Source organism: Tetrahymena thermophila, assembly GCF_000189635.1.
Source record: "Tetrahymena thermophila SB210 genomic scaffold scf_8254545, whole genome shotgun sequence".
Lineage (NCBI taxonomy): Eukaryota > Ciliophora > Oligohymenophorea > Hymenostomatida > Tetrahymenidae > Tetrahymena > Tetrahymena thermophila.
The window spans coordinates 351,152-370,801 of NW_002476317.1; the positions used below are offsets into that span (position 1 = coordinate 351,152).

Sequence of the window (19,650 nt, forward strand, 5' to 3'; positions counted from 1 at the left end):
AAATTTTTATATGTAATTTTTATCTAATCATTAAAAAATTCATTGGTGTAACTTAAATGAAGAATATATCAACTAATTATCTAACTAAATGTTAACATCATTAACAAGAGCGCATTTATTTATATTCAAAAATATACACTTGATTTCTATTAAAAAGTTTAAAAAATAGTATTTAAGATCCTTTTCAAAAGATTTAATAGCTAGTATTAGATAAAAAAGTTATTAAAAACATCATTTTATTTTATTTTGAATATGGTTTGATGATTGATTCAAGCACATTTACACATTTTAATAAGCAATCTTACAACTTTAAATTTATTGCAATAATATTAAATTTAATCATTTAAATATTTTTTTAAAAGCAAAATTTATTTTGATAAATGAATGGTTGGCTAGTTTATAAACTAATAATTTATTTTAGCGAAGTCATTTTTTAGTTGAAAAAAAAGATAATTTACTTAATATGCTCCATTTCAGACCTATTTCCAGGTCGAAATTCAAAGAATATAATTTTATTTTTATGATTTTAGGGAATGTAACAACGCTTATTGCTAAGCAAAATAGAATACTTTAATAGCTATTTGTGTTTTTTAATTATTTATCACTAAGTAGTTTGGTTTTGAGACTGTAATTTAAATAATAAGAAATTTTTGAAAAGAAATTAGTGTTTAGTTTAGAAGAGAAGAAAAGAATTATAGAAATCTTTGAAAGAACAAACTTTTATATAGAGTCAATCTAATAAATTGAGTTGCTTAATATTAAAAAAAACTAATGTAATAAACAAAATTAAAAGAAGAAGTTGTTCCTATAGAAAAATTTAATTAAAAATTTAGGTAATGTTATTTGATTAGGTATAAGTAAATAGAAAGATTGTTTTAAGGAAATGTAAAAGTCATCCAAAATGAATAAATAATTCTTATAGTAAAATAAAAGAAAATCATGGTTGATAAAATAAAAATTTTGAGTATTATCAATTTATAGATTAATAAATAAATAGATTAAAATATTAATTGAAATCAAGTATATCAAATATAATAGCCAAAAGGCATTTTCGGTTTAAGTAATAGTTATAAGATATTAACATATAAATTAAAAAATCTTTGATTCATTCATTCATTATCATCGTAATCTTTTTCTGAATTCCTATAATTATATTATTTAAGGAAATTAAGGAAGTAACAAAAGTAAAAGAGCTTAGAATAATCATTAAATCAAAAAAAGAATCTTTAATATTTTTAAAAATAAGAAAGAAAGAAAAATAATTAATTAAATCATAAAATAAACAAATAAACAAGCTCTTTCCTATAACTAAAGCTGAAAATCTCACACATAAAACAAAACTTTCAGTGTTAAATATTCTTAGATTCAAGATTTCTTTTTCGAAAAATACCTCCTTCGTTTTACATCTTACCTTATTTAAAACTAATAAAATTATATTAAATCTTGAAATCGTGAAATTTGTTTTTTAAAAGTTGTTACTTAATCAATAAGGAGACCATATTTATTTATAATTAATACAAACAAAGCAAACAATATTTTCTAATAAAAAGTATAAATAAATAAAAATAAATTCAAATGTCTAAAATACCTGTGTAATTATTAGATAGATTAGAATTAAATATAAAATTTGCTATCGATGATATTTAAAAGGAAAAGAGGTAATACATCAACAAACACATATAGAACTCATTAAACAATTACTTCTTAGAAAATTACTGTGTCCTTGACCTTAAAAAAAAGTTTGAAATATACAGTGGCCGCTAAATAAAAAATTTGATTTAAGAAAAATACTCTTTTGCAAGTCAATTTAATAGTTTAAATCTAAATTTCGCAACAGATTAACATTCAAGTCTTAAAAAATATTATATTTTATTGCTAGGCTTTCTTGAGGAGCATGTAGCCAATGGAACTTTAGAAATTTACAGGGAAGCTATGCTAAAAATACTTAATGAAGAAACTCCATCTTATTCAGAGTCTGAAATTTCTATTGACCATTCTTAAGAGTGGATTTCGCCTTTCATATTTTATAATAATGACTCAGATAAAATTAATAAGTGGGTATAGTTGCAGTGGAAAAAGCTGATCGCGTTATTTGTTTTGCATCATTCTTATTACCCTAAAATCGAAGCTATCTACTAAATATGGTTTGACATATTTCAAAATAGAATTGTAGATGCATCAACATAGAAAAAAAAGAAGCCTGAAAATAATCGCCCATACAAGTACTAAGGTTTGCCTTATGTATCTAATAGCGATTTTTATTCTTCTTAGCCTTTGGTTGTTCCAAAAAACGATGAAATATCACAGGCTTAATAAAAGAAATTAAAATTATTTAAATCCCAGAAACTCCGTTCTCAGGATTAGGAAAATGGAACCTAACAGGAGAATAAAGAATAAAAAGAGTCAGAGTAAATGCTAAAGCAAACGAAATACAGGATAACACTAATCAACTAAAAAACTTAGCAAGCTTTAGGCGAATTAGATAATTCAAGTATGGGAGAAAACAATGATATGAAGCGTGCAAAGAAGGAGTAAAGCTTCAGAAAGGAATATGGTATATTTAATTATAAATCTAATATTAATTTATTGATTGATTGACTAGATAGAGTAAATTCTGTCTATAAAGCAAAAAAGAATTATAGTACTATCAAATAAAAATATGTAAATAAATAAATAAAACCCTATCTATACTCTTATTAGATTTTTAAATAAGCGATCAATCACTTTTTCTAACAAATTTCAAAATAAATTCCACAAACTAGATTAAAAGATCTACAGCTTAATTTTCTGACAACATTAATTCACTTTATTTTCGATCTAATTTAATATTTTCTTTTAATTAATATAATAGAAACATAGAATATTTCTGATAGTTAAGTTATAGAAAAAAAGCCATACAAAAAGCTTAAATAGGATTCAGACTTGCCTTTAAAAGCTGCAGATAGTAGCAATAATTCATTAAACAGCATGGTTAGCATATAACTAATACAAAACAATAATAATCCACAAGCTATGAAGAGTGCTTGCTAATAAAAAGATTCAAAAGATTATAGAAACATTTAAGTTATTTGCTAATAATCCATTATAAAAGAAGACAATGATATACATTTAAGCTCATAAAATTTTAAACAATCTAAAAAAGTATAAACCAATACACTATCTAAAGACTATTTCCCACAGCAGGCTCAGTCAGCTTTTTCAAAATACAATAAAAAAGTTCCATTTAGCAATCAATAATAAGGTAAATTTTTTTGTCATAAATTATAATTGCTCAATAAATATTAGTCTTTCTAACATCAGTAATAGATTTAATTTATCTTTAATCGTATATTAAAATGCAAACAAATAAATCTATAAATTTATATTTTTTTCTTCTCAGTATCAACAGTCATAATATTTTGAGTAAAATTAATAAATTTATTAGTGGTTAATAAAATAAAAGCTAAATTTCATCAACTTTTTCTTTGAAATTTTTGCTATTTGACTCTTTTTCATCCTCAATTTTATTAAGATTGAAAGATTCTACTCTCTCACTAAATATAAATTTCTATCTTTGAATTTGCGTTTGTTAATAAATATTCTTTTAAAAACATAAGCTAAACAAATCATTGATTCAAATACTAGCGAAGAAAAAATCGTAATCAAAAAAGAATCGAATCAAGTGAAATAAGAAACTAATAATTCTCTCTCCCCAAAAGCTGTTATTTCAATAATATCACCAAACAACTTACAAGATTCCTAAAACACAACTAATTAAGATATTCCATCCAAATAATTTATCAAAAACGAAGATTATGATTCAAGTAATTGCTTACAAGAAAAATAAAATGAGTAGAGTACTTGTGATCACAGTCAAAATATCCTCTAAAGTCCAATTAGTTAAGCACCACAGATTACATTTAGCACTATTCCTGTTAATAGCTTTTAGTACTAAGTAGGTAGTATTATAAATCCTTAACCAACAGCAGCACTTCATTATTCTTAATAGCCACTTCAAGTGATGTTTTAATAATTCCTTCCACATTAATAAATTAATTAATTTATCCACCCTAATCAAATATCATCCAGTCAATAAGTAATTCCATTAATCAATGTAAATAATATTCCTATTGTTCATGTTCCAATTAATTACATCAGCATGATATAGCCTAACTGTGCTCCTACTACAGCCGCTTTCGTAAATATCTAAAAATTTTGAAATATTAGCACAAAGAGTTGCTTACATACCCTTCAAAAATTTAAATTTATGTGGAATATTTTAATAATTAATAAATCTGTAAATTAAAACATAAATACTATTTCTAATTGCAAGCATGAATACAAAGCAATTTGAACTAAAAAATAAATCTATAGTAATTAATTATAATAGTTTTAATGCAAATGTCTTTATAATTAATAAAAATTTTAATATTAAAAAATAAAAATTATTTAAAATTAATAACAATTATAATAACAATTTAAACATATATTAAATATAATAATACTAAATAATCACAACTACTTATTTAATTTATAAAAGTTTAAATATATATTTCCTAGTATGTTTTTATCCTTTTTATTTCTTAGATTCTATAATCAATTATATTATATTCTTTATTACTGATTGTTTTATACTTATAAATTATTACATCCACCTTCATTTATAAAAAAAAGCAGTTAATCTAATTTTAACTTAGGCCTTTTCAGATTAATTATTTATTTATTTATTTATTTATTTTTCTTCTAATATTGTTATACTTTCCTTTTATTATTGCTAAAATTTATATGAAAATTATTCAGTAGTTTACTTAAATAAAATAAAGTTAGATTTTCAATAAAAATTTTATACATTCTGTAACAAAAGTAACTAAATTTTTCAGTACCATAAATCATTCTTGTTAATTTAGAAATATATTAAAATTGAAAAATTAAAAGGTTGATATAAGAATATAGAAGAAGTCTAATTTCTTCTAAAATAATTTTGGTATTCCATTTAATTTTTAATTTTTATTGGCTGTAATAAAAACACTCAAATAAAATATTTTCTTTTGTTAAAAAAAGATATCTTATTTATTTTATCAAAAAAAAAAAAAGATGAAATAATAGTAAATATTATAGAAAATCACGCTAGTTTTTTTAAAAAATAATAAATCATTATTTTTATTTATGTTGATGTTAATATAATTGTATGTTTATATACTACTAATTATCATAAAGTATAAATATAAATATTTAAAACCATATTTTTGAGAAAGAAACAATAAGTTTCTAATTGTGAAAAAATTTAATTTAAAAATCAGATTTGATAAAAAGTTTATCATTTATGGTTTAATGAAATGATTTAATAATATTAATTTTTATAATTATTAAAAACTATATTAAAATTAATTTCAAGTAAATTAAAAAGTTATTTAGATTATTACTTAATTTATCACAAGAAAAAATTTATTGAAAAAAGAAAATGCATTAAAAAAAATAATTAAATTTAATGGTAAAATAATAGCAATTAATTGGCTATTTATAATATATATTTATAATTTTGAATAAATTAATATTAATAACATTTATTTTAGATATAATTTTTAAGATGTTCAGTTTTGTTGAAAAACTATAAATTACTTTTAGAAAAAGAAAAATAGCCTCACAAATATAATCTAAAAGTAAATTGATTTTTTAAAATTTGTAAAATAGTAATGAAAATAAGCATTTAATTTTTAAAACTTAGCAAAAAATAATAAATTATTGATATTCTTTTGTAATTATTTATTACTATTAATTTAAGTCTGCAATCAAATAAAAAAAATATTTATTTTAGAAAGCTAATGAATAAAGTATAAATTAATATTTAAACACATAAAAATATGAAAAAATACAATAGAAAAATATATTAGTATCTTTCTCTATTTTAAATTTTAGTTTTTTTCTTGTTCCATAAAAATTTATTAGCATTCAATAAACTATAAATTTATTTATTTATTTTAGATTATTATTTAAACAAATGTTAATCACACAAAAATAATAATAAAAAATGTATATTTTATATTAAGCAATTTTTATTTTTATATTATTTATTTAGAATCATTTAATAGAAACATCATAAAAAATTATTAAAAAGTAAAAACTTTAAATATATTTTACCTCAAATTTTAATCTTGTAGATAAAACTTACTAAATTTTTGATTTAACCTTTTTATTCAACTAGTTTAATACTTAATAGAAATTATTTTTAATAGTAAACTTTATATTACTAAGCATTAAAATTTAAGCTTCAGAAAACAGTGATGTGAATAGATTTTTCAAATAAAATAGAATTTAAGGATCAAAAAATTAAAAAATGATAAAAATAAATTAATGGATTTTCATATTTTAAATTTTAATAAAATAATTAATTAAATCAATAATAATTTTCTATAATTTATTTCCATCACTATTAAAAATTACTTTTTTACATTTATAGTAATTTTATCTCGGGTCATCATGTTAAAAGGCAATGAGAGCAGTTATTTTGAGAGTTTTATCAAAAAAGAGTGCATTTTCAAACTAATTTGGGCTAAACTTGAAAATAAATTTCATAAAAAATATATTTCTTCCTTGAAATAATTTTTAAGGATACTAATTCATTTGAAATTAATTCCTTTTCAGCTATAAAATAGATTATTGTTATTAGTTAAAACAAAAAATATATAGCTACGCAATCACTACATATATTAATGATGTTAATAAAATATTATTTAATTTTTGTATTTTATTAAGTATATGTTGAAATATTATTCTTGATATTATATCATCCATTTTCTCTAATGAAAATGCAATTCAACTGATTATGTTCAACTGAATCAATTAAGAGTTAGAAATTCAATGCTAATTGAGATTAATTTTCTCCAAAGTTGATTTAATTTAGAAGTTAACTCTAATAGCTTGGTATAAGAAGAGTGCATTAAGATTTTTTAGTATCAAGTAGTTGGTATCTAAAAAAGGGTTAATATTGAAGAGATAACAGCCTACAATTGAGCTTGTAAATTGACATTTAAGTTGAAGTTTGATAAGATATGAGTGAAGATTAAAATAATAAAATAACTAAATTTAAACATTCAATTAACTTACTTATTTAATATAAGAAAGAGGAACTAATTGTAAGCAAGATCATCACGTGAAGTTTGTCTTTAGGACTTCTAGCATGAAAAAATAATCAAGATTACCTTAATAAAATAATGAAAGATAGAGATGAGAAGAATTAAAGAGAGGATATTATTCATCAGCTTTAGACTGTTTAAAAGCTTTTAGTGAGTTCTTATCTTGTTCATTATAATAAGAGAGTTATAAGTAAACAAAAACTTATAGTTTAGGGTCAATTCATGAACTTCCCTTAGAAAGAAGGCAATATATATTTATATTAACTAATACAAAAAGGCTAATTGAGGGATTTATTTAACAAATAGGAAAGGGTCATATTAAAAGTTCTTTCTTCTTTCAAAGGACAAGGTTGGATTACCTTATATGGCTTGTATAAAGGGTAAGGTCAAAGATGGGTACCAATATAATAAGAGTTGACTGATTAGGGTATGTCTCTCCTCTTAATGTATTACGTTATACATGAGAAAATAGGGAAAGAGATTAAAGTTCAGATATGTAGGTGGAAAATATGTTCGAGATTAATTCTTAATTAATTAACCTTATGGGTTGAGTTAATTAAAGATTTAATATTGGGCATATTAAAGGGTATTAACATAAAGAAATAGTTTTTAATTGGAATCAGGCTTGGAACCAAACCTTACCACATGGACTGTTAGGGTAAAAATCTGCAAAATACCCTTATTGTTATAGTCTTAGATAAGGTCTTGAATGGCCTTTATCTTAGTAAAGATGCTCTTAGGTATACTAATCCTACTAAAATTTTAAGGCTATAGGTAAACATTGAATAAAGTGCTAAGAATGTTGGGTGGGTTCATTACGAGATTGGGACAAGCTTATATCAAGTTTTTGATCAGTTTTCTTTAAATTTTAAAGACCTTAAGAGTAATGGTTGAATAATTCATTAATGTATCAATAAGTGATATCATTCTAATGGGAGCTTATATGTTAAGAACCTTCATCTTCCTATAGATAGGTTAGGGTTTATAAATAAAATAGATAAATTAAATTTATGTTATAGTAGAATCTTATTTAACTCATTCAAAAAACTATTGAATTTCTGTTTAATTCTTCATAATTATTAGTTTTTAAAGTGTATTTGGTCATAACTTACCTATAATTCAAGATCATTTTTATTAATATTTTATTAAACAGCAGATGGTAAATTCTGCTAAATAAATTATTTTTTTGGAATCCTTGGTCAAATATATTATTAAATTTTAATTTAATAAAAAAATTAATAAATAATCAAATAATTTTTTCATTTAAAAAAGATGATCATTGAAGCATGTCTTGATGAAACGACTAGAAATAGTAGATTAAATGTACATTATATAGAATGTAATTTGAAGTTTAATTTAATGTATCAAAAATAACACTTAAAAAAATAAAAATGAGGGCTCTAGCTAAAATTTAGATAAACTGATGTAATAATTTTTAAAAAGTGAATAAATATAAAAGATTGATCAAAATATCGCAAGAAATTAATTCCCATACGAATTAGAAACATATGATACCGTTTACATGTTTCAATATTCTATTTATTTTTATGTATCTATAATAGTCAGATATACTTTGAAATTACTTATGTCCCTAGGTTAGAGTCAATATGAGTTATAGCCTAAAAAGGAGAAAATTTTATTCAAGCAGACAATTGTTAAGAAAGGTACAAGCCAATATTAGGATAATTTGAAGGTTAACAAATATTTATTTAAGGAAAATATTACTGCACTTCATGAGGGTAAAAAGTTTTACAGATTACCAACTAGAATCATAGATGTATTTTATTTATGATATCTTTTAGAGTCTAAGACTCGTACTCGAGGCAATATATTTAGTATTAAGAATACATATTTACTATGTTACCATAGAGTTTATAGCTGTAAAGACTTGAAGACAGAAGTCTTAAGGTTTAGTTATAAGCATAATTCTATACATTCGGGAATGTGGCTTCAATAAAATAAGCTCCAAAGCTTTTATAGAAAAGGTTGACAGTTTACTATATCCTGATTTTATCTAATGCGCTTTCATTAGTGTTATCTAGTCTCTGAATTAAATCCTTAATGAATAAAGCCATTCTAAACCAGACATTTAAACATTAAATTAAATTTCACAACCATATCATATTAAAATATATTATATTTTTTACTTAATAAGATATTTACTTTTGAATTTCATACTCCTGAATAAAATGTGAGCATTAACTACCTTTTTTTGTTTTTGAAAGCCCTGTATAGATTGATTTTTGAATAATTAATGCATGTAACTCCAAAATTTACTACTATTTAAAATTAATATTAGAATGAATTATTTTTCAAAATAATTAGTAAAAAATTTTTATGATTTATAACAAACAAAAAACGGCTTGTTAACTTTTTATGTGATATTAAAAAACTTTAAATTTAGAATAATTAAAAGAAGAAAATTTCATTTATTAGAATCTACAACTAATAATATATTAATTTTAAAAACTTAACAAGCTCAAACCTCGTTTAAATTTAATATTAATTAAATTTCAAATAAATTTATAGTTCTTCGGAAATTTTGTTTTTTATTGAAATTAAAATTGTATATATTCATTAAAAAAACATAAATTTAATTTTGATTACAGATGAGGCATAATTTTTAACAAAACAAAATACTTTGGACAATTTTATTTAAATCTTATAATTTAATTTAAAGCCTTAATTGTTTTTAATAAAAAATATTTGTAGCTATACAAAATTCAATATATAAAAAGATATAATTAGTTATTAATAGTGAATTTAATTATTTAAAAAGCTTAGAGCTTTAGAAAAATAACCTATATTTTGCAAACTGTGCAAAGCGTATAAATATAAAGTAAATATAAATTGTTTTTCGGCTTCAAAAATGGAGTCAAAAAATAAATTTGTTAATATATTACAAAATAAAAAATAAATTAAATTTAATTAATATAGAGCAGGAAATAAATAATTTTTGAAAATATTTGCAATATGTTTTATTTAATTCTTTTTACTTTTGTTAATTTTATGATTAATTTATTCATAAATTATACTGTTTTTTTTCTTTTCTATAACATACATTTAAATATAATTTAAATTTAAAAACTGAAAGTAAGACTTTTCTTAAAATAAACTTAAATTCAATGTTATCAAATCTTAATTTAGATTTTATGCTAAAAAAAATATTTTATTTTTTAAATAGCATTTAAAATAATTGGATAATATAAATTATCATTTTAATTAACAGTTAGTCAAATATTGAAATTGAGTAGGAATTTTTTAAATATTAAAGTTATTAGATCTTAAAAACAAATTAAAAAATATTTAAATAATCTTTAATTTTTTTTGAAAATATTTAAAAATTTTCTTATCAAAACAGTTTTTAATATGAAACTGTTTTTTTAATTTTAATAAAAATTAAACTGAATAATATGTTTGTTCATATTTAATAGTATTATCAAGAATACTAAAAAATATACTAAAATATTATTTATTGCATTTTTTTGGTTTTTATGAATGATTATTTATAAAATTTAAGACATAAAACTTATTTTCTTTCTTCAACTACAGGTGGTTGGCACATTTATGAAAAATAAATTCAATTGTCTTATCAAAAAATTTATTGATTTACAATTTTATTTGTATATTTAAATAATTCTATATTGTTAAATTCTCCCAAATGATAATCTTTTTTATTCTAAAATACTTTTTAGAACATTTTTGACACCAATCAAATGAGTAATTATTATCAATTTGAGCTTAGCTCATATCCCATAAAAAAGTAATACTGCTCTTTATAGCTAAATTCTAAATAAATAATTATTTTTATTTTCGATTAGGAAGTATATTTTATTTTTTATGAGTAAAAATTTAAATAAATTATCAAAAAAGAAAAATTTTCAAATGGAAAAGATAAAATTTTAGTTATTACTGCATTTTTAAATAATTAAATAAAATTTTAGAAATCAAAATTCAAAAGAAATTTTCTTAATCTTTTCATTACATAATTTTAGATTAATAAAAAAGCAAATAAATTTAAATAAGAATTAGATTATAAATGTCACTATTAAAATAATTCTATTTACTTATTAATTAAGGCTAGAAAAGGTCTTTTTTTACAGTTAGGTCAACACATAAACTTTTAAAAGACATGAATTTATATGCATATTTAGTATTAAATTTTCATCATTTTTTGTATTTATAACTATCTTTACAATTTACACTTTATTTATGGATTACTCTTGAAAAGAAGAGGGAAGAAAATGATTTGGTATGGTATTAGAAGATTTTTAAATAATTTCCTTTGCTAGTGTAAGAGAGAAATTAGTTGTGAAAAAACAATCAAATAAAATAAACTATTTGTTAAAATTTAAGTGCGATATTCTCTTCGTCAACAACAATAACAATAGAGAAAATAAAAATAATTAATTAAATTCAGTTTTCAAATTGAACCAATCAAATTCTTAATCTATCTATTTAATCTTTCATGTATTAATATTATTCTAGGGGAAAACTTCTCCTGATCTTTTAGAAAACTACATAATAATTGTATTAAAGCGTTTTATACATTTTTAAATATACTTTTAAATGAAAGTCTTATTATTTTATAGGTGTCTTATGTTACATTTGATAATAAAATTTACTTTATTCATTTTACAAAATTAATGATAACATTTTGTTAGTTATTTATTTAAATTCAGTTATTTAACTCCAATAAACTGAATGGGTGACTGCTAAATTTTGTCTTTTTATGCTTTTTCTTTCATTTTTGAATAGTCTAGGGTTGTTTTATCTAAAAATGACCATTATTTTTTTGAAAAATTTACATTTACAATTATTTATCGATTAAACTAAAATGATCATAGACAAATAGTTTTTTTTTTGAAAGTGCCTTAAATAAAAAGCCATTTTAAACTATATAGTATGCAAAAAAAACTGTATAAAATAATCTATAAATAGTTTGATCCAGTGAAACAATTAACTTTTCAGAATTAAAATTCACCTTCATGAAAGATCATTTTTTAAAAAATTTAAATTTAAAATCACAATCAGTAAAAAAAAAAGACGTGAAACTGATGCTTAGATCAATAATCCATGAATATAAATAGCGCTAGCAGTAATCTCAATTATGTAATCTAATATGAACGCACAATTACTATGTATAGAATACTTTAAAAATTATTTTCGATGTGAATTAAATGAATAACTAATTTAAAAGAAAATTTCAAACAATATATTTAAATAATTTTTAAGATAATAAAAGAAGAGGTCTATCTGGTATTATTGAATAGATAAGAAAAACCTATGATTTTTATTTCAAAAAATAAAAGTAAGAATTTAAATAAACTTATAAAAAAATTTGAATTATTGTTTACAAGAATTTATTATATTAAAATAAATAAGTAAAAGATTGTTTCCCTTTTTGTATTGCTTTTTATTTTTATTATCTATCTAAAGAAATCAATAAACTGTAAACTAATTTACAATCAAAACATGGGGCAGCATTATTTTTATTTTTGATATTATAAGCTTAATTCATGAATTATTTGCTAAATAATTTATATCACTAGCTATATTTATGAAATGAAGGGATAAAGGCCATCAAAACTCCATAATTTAATTGTAAGCTTTTTTATGGGTATTAGTCAAACTTACTCAACAATTAATTACTTTTCATCCATACATACATATTTCAAAAAACGTCCAAAAAAGTAATAAAAAAACTTTAACAAAATATGTGAAAGCATTTCTTAGAAAACAGAGGTTTTTGTAATGTATTTAAACCCAGCAACAAGATTTTTAATCCATATTAAATATAAAATTATATAAAAATCGAGCAAGTCTAAAATATAACTAATTGAGGTTAATATTTAATTATTCACCTTAAAAAACACATTTTCGTTAACATTTAGAGCTTATGGTAAAAAAATGTTAATAAAAAATGAACCTATTGTTATAATAAAGTCACTGATTGTGTTTTAACAAAAAAAATTGAAAATTTTAATGTAAATTTTTAATTTTCTTCACTCGGAATGTAATTGCTCACGTTTAAAATTTCTGAAATAAGATGAATTACGAAGGAGATTAAGTATTAATTAAAATTGATCTATTTCCCTTTAATGATTAACTTTTATTATTCTGTTCTATATTGTGAAAAGCATAGAAGCTAATTTTCTTAAAAAATAAATAAATTTAAATGAAATTTTACCAAAAAACACTAATTTTGTTTTTAATTGAAATTATTAAGATCGAAATATAAATATGGTAATAACTTAAATAAAGACTTTTAAAATGTGTTAAATTTTTTAAGTGTGATTTGCTCATTGATACAATAATATATATTTTTACATAAAAGATACATCTGATAATTAATTTTATCATTAATTTATGATATTAAGCAATATAGATTTTAAAACACTTTTTGCCAAAAATTCAGGTTGATACTATACAAAATATACCTTGCAATTCAATTCTCAAAAATTGACAAGAAATTCAATCTTGTTGTTGATTTGGAAAAGTTAAAAAACTATATATATTTGTTTTGTTGGAGGTTTATTTAATTACTCAGGAGTTGAAAAATCAGTTAATTGAATAGAAATGCTCAATAATTAAACTTCGTAGCAAAATACAAATACACATAAAATGATAAAACAGCAGTTTTTTAATGAAAATTAACATTTTTTTATAAAATATTTAAAGCACTATGAGATAATATGAAACAATAGCGGTGAATTAATAAGCTTCAGAATTCGATGGTTGTTTATTTGAAAAAGAAGTTAGAAATATTATTAGACGCTTAATCGAGGAAGGGGTAAGTAGATGTAAAAATTATATATTTGCTTATATGATGAATATTGAGATGTAAATAAAACTTAATTAAAAATAAGATAGATAGGAAACTAAAAGAAATATTATCTTGTCATTCTAATTACTTTTATTTTTCTTTTTCATTTTTGATTTAAATTAATTTTATTAACATTAGAAATAGACTCTATTGGTAAAATCTAATAACCTAAAATAGATTGATTGTATCTTTTCCATATTAAAGAAATTTATCAGGAAGACTGACTCTTTGGTTTTATATTAAGATGATTCTGCTTTTTGCTGAAGAGTGTAAATTTGTATATTTTAGTAAATTTTTACTTTCAAATAAATATTCATTCGGTACTGGGTTTTAAAACTCATTAACTTAATCACAAAATTTTATTTGTTATTTGATTACGCTTACAAAATAAATTAAATGATTACCCTTCTTATTCCTTTCAAAGGATTGATAATCTTGACGCTAATTTTGTAATTGAAATATATTCAAAACAAATAACATTAATAATTATTAAGTAAAAAAAAATAATACTAAACATTAAAATTATATCGCAAATATTGGAAATCACAGGGTAATCCTGAATTAATAAAACAATCAATAAATCGATCAAACAAATAAACAAAAAACAAATAAAAAAACAATTAATTGAAAGAAAACAAAACAAAAATCAAACCTAATTAACTAAATTTCTATCCTCAGCTTATATCAATCTAAAGCAAGCAAGCAATCAAACAAATAAATAAATATTAAGACATAGATAGATAAGATATTTTGATAAAAAAACTCAAATACATTTACAGTAATACAAACAGATAAACAACATAAAGAGATATATTGTAAGAAGATAAATTTCGTAATTAATAATTAAATAAAAAATACATTTCAATCATTTTTTATTGAAACAAAAAAAATAAGAAAAGTATTAATTTGTTTACTATTTTAGAATAACATAAAACCTAATTTATTAGAATCTTTAACGCACTTAAATCTAAAGAAAACAAAATAAAAAAAAATCTATTTATCCCTACTAAGATATCCTTTTCATAGCAGATGTTATAGTCAACTGTTGATGAAATTAAGAATAATCTTTTGTACGTGTTGGATGAGGTCGTACATTCACGTCAATATCTCAATAAACACTTCTAAAATTCCATGAATAACTATTTCCTTGAAAATTATGCCACTCTCCCTTGCTTAAAGAAGAGATTTGATACCTAAAGTGGCCGTCAAGTCAGAAAAGAAATTTTTGAGAAGTACAATTAAATCTAAGAAACTGAAGGTAAAGTCGATGGTAATCTTAAGTGTTTTTTAATAATGCGCGGATTTATTGAAGAGCATAAAATCAACAATTCTTTGAATGATTATCGCTAGTCTCTTATGTACCTTGTTAGTGCTACTGGTTTAGACGCTAGTATAAAACACGGATCTGCTGAGTGGATCTCTTTGCAATGGCGTCGTTTATTCGCACTGATGGTTTTACATCATACATACTACCCAGAAGTATAAGGCGTTTACGAACTTTGGTATCATGTTTTTGATGAGCGCTTAATCGCTCGTGAACGTCAAAAAAAGAAGAAAGAAGAAGTCGTTTATAAGAAAGGAAAGTCTCCTTATATTATTTCTAGCAAACAAGAAGAAGACGAAGAGTCTACTTCTCCTTTAATAAAAGAAGCAGGAATAATCTCAGCTGCTGCAACAAGAAGCAAAGAGGGATCTCTATCTAGTATAGCAACAAATGATGAATAGCTTACACAAAGCACAATAAATTCACCTAAAACTCCTCGCTCACTTATAAATATAGGCAATAAGAGAGATTCGAAGAGAGTTCAACAATCTAAAAAGAGTCAAGTTAAGGTAGAATAGCAATCAGGAAGTGAACATGGAGAGGATGAAGAACCTGCTATTTCTAAGAAGAGATTTACTTAGGAGACAATTATTCTTATGAAAGATCGCAGTAATTCAGATATAGAGCTTAAGTAGAGCAATTCCACTACTGTCTTAATAAAAAGCTCTTCTGAAATTTTAAATTAAAATTTGGGAAATGAGTAAACGTAAGCTTATGAATAGAATAGTCAAAATGTTGAATTGAATTAATAAAAAAATCATCAATAGGATATTTAAGTATTTACTGGATAATAAATATAGCAATAATCATAAATTGCTAACAATAACTTAATCTAAGCAACTTTCAATAGTGAAATGCCAAATAAGATGAATTCCTAACATAGTGATAATCAAGTCAATTTTGAAAATAAATAATAATCAAATGATTACATAAACTCCTATGCAAATTAAAACTAGGAAAGTGTTCTTCATTAATAATACTATGACAATTAAATTTAATAGAATTATCCACAATAAATAAGCTGTTCATAATAATACACTTCGAATCATCACTTACAAAACTAAATAGATTCGAACCAGCCTTAATAGGTGAAGGAATTCGATTAACTCGCATAACCTTCAAGTTCTTACTTAATTGAAAGGTAATAGAGCTGCAATGGATATTTTGGAGAAGAAACGTATACTCCTTATAATCAAGCTTATTACAACACATATGGGTAATTTAAAAATAACCTAAGCTCAGAATTTCATCAAAATGATTACTATTTAAACTGTAACCAGGAAAACTATGCAAATTATTAATTTGAAGCATACAATAATGAAGAATTAAATAAACTTAAATTTGATTCTCAAGCACATCATTATACTAGCTAAAATTTAGACAGATAAAGGAGTAACTAAATGCAATTCAAGTGTGATCCTAATATTCAACACCATCAGTCATAATAGTAGTAGTATTAATAATATGATAATAATCGTTGCATTTCTAATAATTATATTAACGCACCTGTCAATTATCAAATATAATAATAAATATAGTAATAATAAACAAATACTCCCCACATTAGAGCAAAATAAAATTTCTAATAATCTTAACAAAGCTACCCACTTCAAAACTGTAATCAAGTAAATTTTGATTATCCTCCATAAGACTCATCTTATTCTTCTTATTTAGATCATTAATCTGATAACTAATACAGCTCATCTACTCCTAGCTCAATCAGCTAATCTGCTTCTTATTCTAACTCTCCAACATATCACAATGAGTAATAACAACAGCTTTATCAGTATAATTATTTCAACTAAAAGTATACTAACTATGATTAATACGATTAAAACTAACTCTAACATTAAAACTATCAATACTAACACCAATAACTTTACGATCAATTTTGATTCGAAAAAAAAATAAAAAATCACATATAAAAAAGGCTCAACTAAATATTAATTAAGATTATCTTTTTATCTATCTATCTATCAATTAATCAACGAACCAATTTACTTTTTCTAAAGGCTGCTTTCACAATTAAAAGTGCACAAATAAACAAATAAACAAACAAAGCTGCTGCTTTTAAAAGGAAAGGCGGGCAATTAATAATTTTTATTTATTTTTAAATAACAATCTTTTATCTTTACTACTTTTAAAAAATCTGTATAGTAATTAAAAACACATTAACCAAATACGTAAAACAATAGTATAAATATTATTAGTATTATATGTAAATTAATCATAAAAAATTTTAACTCCAAAATCATATATATTTTTGCTTCTTATTCTATTTATCTTGTATAGCTTGAATTCAATTGTAACTCTAATTTTCATAGACTCTGTATTTTTCACTTAATATTATGTTTGATAAGAAATATTTTTGGCCAAAAAAAGGTACTTGAAAATTTGTAAGTATAAATTTTTTTCAAATTTTTCTTAATGAGTTTGTCTTTTTATTTATTGATTTTTTGATTTAAATTATTTTTCATTTAAACAAAATAAAGAAATTAGATGAAAATAATATTAACTAAATAATAACTGTAAGATTTAGTTAGGAAAGTAGCTTTTATATGCAAATTAGAGTTAATACAAATTAAGAGTTTCATATTAAATTTGCTTCAGTTTAATTTATTATTTCATTTTTATTAGAAATTAATAATCTTTATAAAACTTTTTTCATGATATTTTTTTTTTACTTTGTAATCTAAATAGCAATGTAAATACAATTTTTTAAGTAAAAAATTCGGCTTCTTTCTAACGTTTGTTACAAGATACTTGTTGTTGATATCCTTTTTCAAATAATATATTGACTACCTACACAATTACTATAGAGCAAAAATTAATTAAATTATAACTATTTTATAATTTTATCGAAATAAAGAAATCATTCAAGTAAAAGTAAGAGAACTCAATAACTAAAAAATTTAAATTTTTTGATTATTCAAGCACATTTTTTTGAAGCAAATATATCCTTTCGTATTTTAAATAGTTCTTTGGACTAACTATGTTAGCAAAGATTTTAGTAAGTGTATTTTTTAGTAACAAAAAGGAAGAGTAGAATTGGGGACAAAAATAGTTAGCTTAGTATTATAATTTTTTAACGACCTGTATAGAGCTAGGAAAAAGTGTAACATTTGTCTCAAATACATTTGAAAATTTTGAAATTTCTATTTTTAACTCAAGTTACTTTGTTTGCGAGATAAGGGTTAATATTTGAGATAAGATCAAAATAAGTATTACTCGAATTCTTTTACATTAATTGACATCAAAAAATCAGGTGAATAATTATATGTTAAATAATTTACTTTGTTTAATAGACCAAAATTTACACAGCGCAAATCAAATTCAATCACAAATAACGTTTTAATAAAAAAGAATACTTTATTAAAATAATCAAATTTATTTTATGATTGTGAACAGCTCTAATTTGATTTAAAACAAATGTTATCTTATTTCTCAAGAAAAAATATATTGTAAAAAAGGTAAAGCATAGTTAAATTTATTAATTTTAATATCAATTTTTGGGTCTTTCTTATTAGTTTTTGATTATAATTAAAAGAAAATTAGGTAAAACAATAGTATAAGAAACAATCTTTTCCCCTTTTGATTCACTTAAGTATTTTACATATATAAAATAAACGAAATTAATTCTTTTTAATATAAGAATATTCTCAGAATTTAGTCTTTTAAAATTCTTAGAAATTCTATATTACACATCAATAAAAATATGGGTTAAAACTTCATGCTTTTCATTAAATGATAATAAATCAGTAATCCTTAACTTTTTTTACATCTATCTAAAAAAGTTAGTAAAGCTAGCTTTGGCATAATATAGATTATTTTCTATCGAAATAGTCATATTTCTAGAAAATAATAATTGTAATTTTGTAATAATTAATTTATTTTCTAATTAATAGAATACTACCTACCTACCACGCAAATCAACAAATCATTCATAAAAAAAAATAAATATTTTTAGATAATCAATTAAATATTCAGATTGTGATTAAAAAATTTATATTTTTCGAGGTTACAAGAAATATCAAAATTAAACAAAGTTTTTTAAAGTATGAATGTGATCTAATTTTATACCTTTTCTAATCTTTGTATCTTTAGAAAGAAACTAAACAAAATTAAGTTCAAATAGTTTTTTTAATGCAAACGTTATGCTGATTGCCATCAGCAAATTTGATTTGCTTTTATTTCTTCACTTTTCACGGTAATTTAGATTAATAATTGTATTATACTTTTTAAGTTGATATTAAAATCCAATAAAAGACAAAATAATATAGAAAATAGTATCATTTTTATTATTTTTCAATATAGTTATTAAATAATGTCTTCTTTTAAACAAGGATTACTTACACTTTTGAATTATATGTTTGTGGATAATATTTTAA

At 21.8% G+C, this 19,650-nt stretch overlaps 4 protein-coding genes across 4 annotated transcripts; all 4 read left to right on the forward strand. All coding sequences in view use genetic code 6, as the record gives it.

Moving 5' to 3' along the window:
• Window positions 1-1,575: 1,575 nt before the first annotated feature.
• Window positions 1,576-4,198, forward strand: TTHERM_00149360 (hypothetical protein; the record flags this gene model as incomplete). The annotated part of the gene is made up of 3 exons (XM_001021571.2): window positions 1,576-2,554; window positions 2,852-3,241; window positions 3,597-4,198. The coding sequence occupies 3 exons, from the start codon at window positions 1,576-1,578 to the stop codon at window positions 4,196-4,198; spliced, it is 1,971 nt and encodes a 656-aa protein (XP_001021571.2).
• A 2,992-nt stretch (window positions 4,199-7,190) lies between these two features.
• TTHERM_00149370 (hypothetical protein) lies at window positions 7,191-8,006 on the forward strand (the record flags this gene model as incomplete). Its single annotated transcript, XM_001021572.1, has 1 exon — window positions 7,191-8,006. One exon carries the CDS (start codon window positions 7,191-7,193, stop codon window positions 8,004-8,006), a length of 816 nt encoding a protein of 271 aa, XP_001021572.1.
• Window positions 8,007-8,384: 378 nt separating this feature from the next.
• Window positions 8,385-9,161, forward strand: TTHERM_000149389 (transmembrane protein, putative; the record flags this gene model as incomplete). Its single annotated transcript, XM_012798967.1, has 3 exons — window positions 8,385-8,435; window positions 8,572-8,889; window positions 8,982-9,161. The coding sequence occupies 3 exons, from the start codon at window positions 8,385-8,387 to the stop codon at window positions 9,159-9,161; spliced, it is 549 nt and encodes a 182-aa protein (XP_012654421.1).
• A 5,806-nt stretch (window positions 9,162-14,967) lies between these two features.
• TTHERM_00149390 (hypothetical protein) lies at window positions 14,968-17,157 on the forward strand (the record flags this gene model as incomplete). The annotated part of the gene is made up of 1 exon (XM_001021574.1): window positions 14,968-17,157. The coding sequence occupies one exon, from the start codon at window positions 14,968-14,970 to the stop codon at window positions 17,155-17,157; it is 2,190 nt and encodes a 729-aa protein (XP_001021574.1).
• Window positions 17,158-19,650: the final 2,493 nt, after the last annotated feature.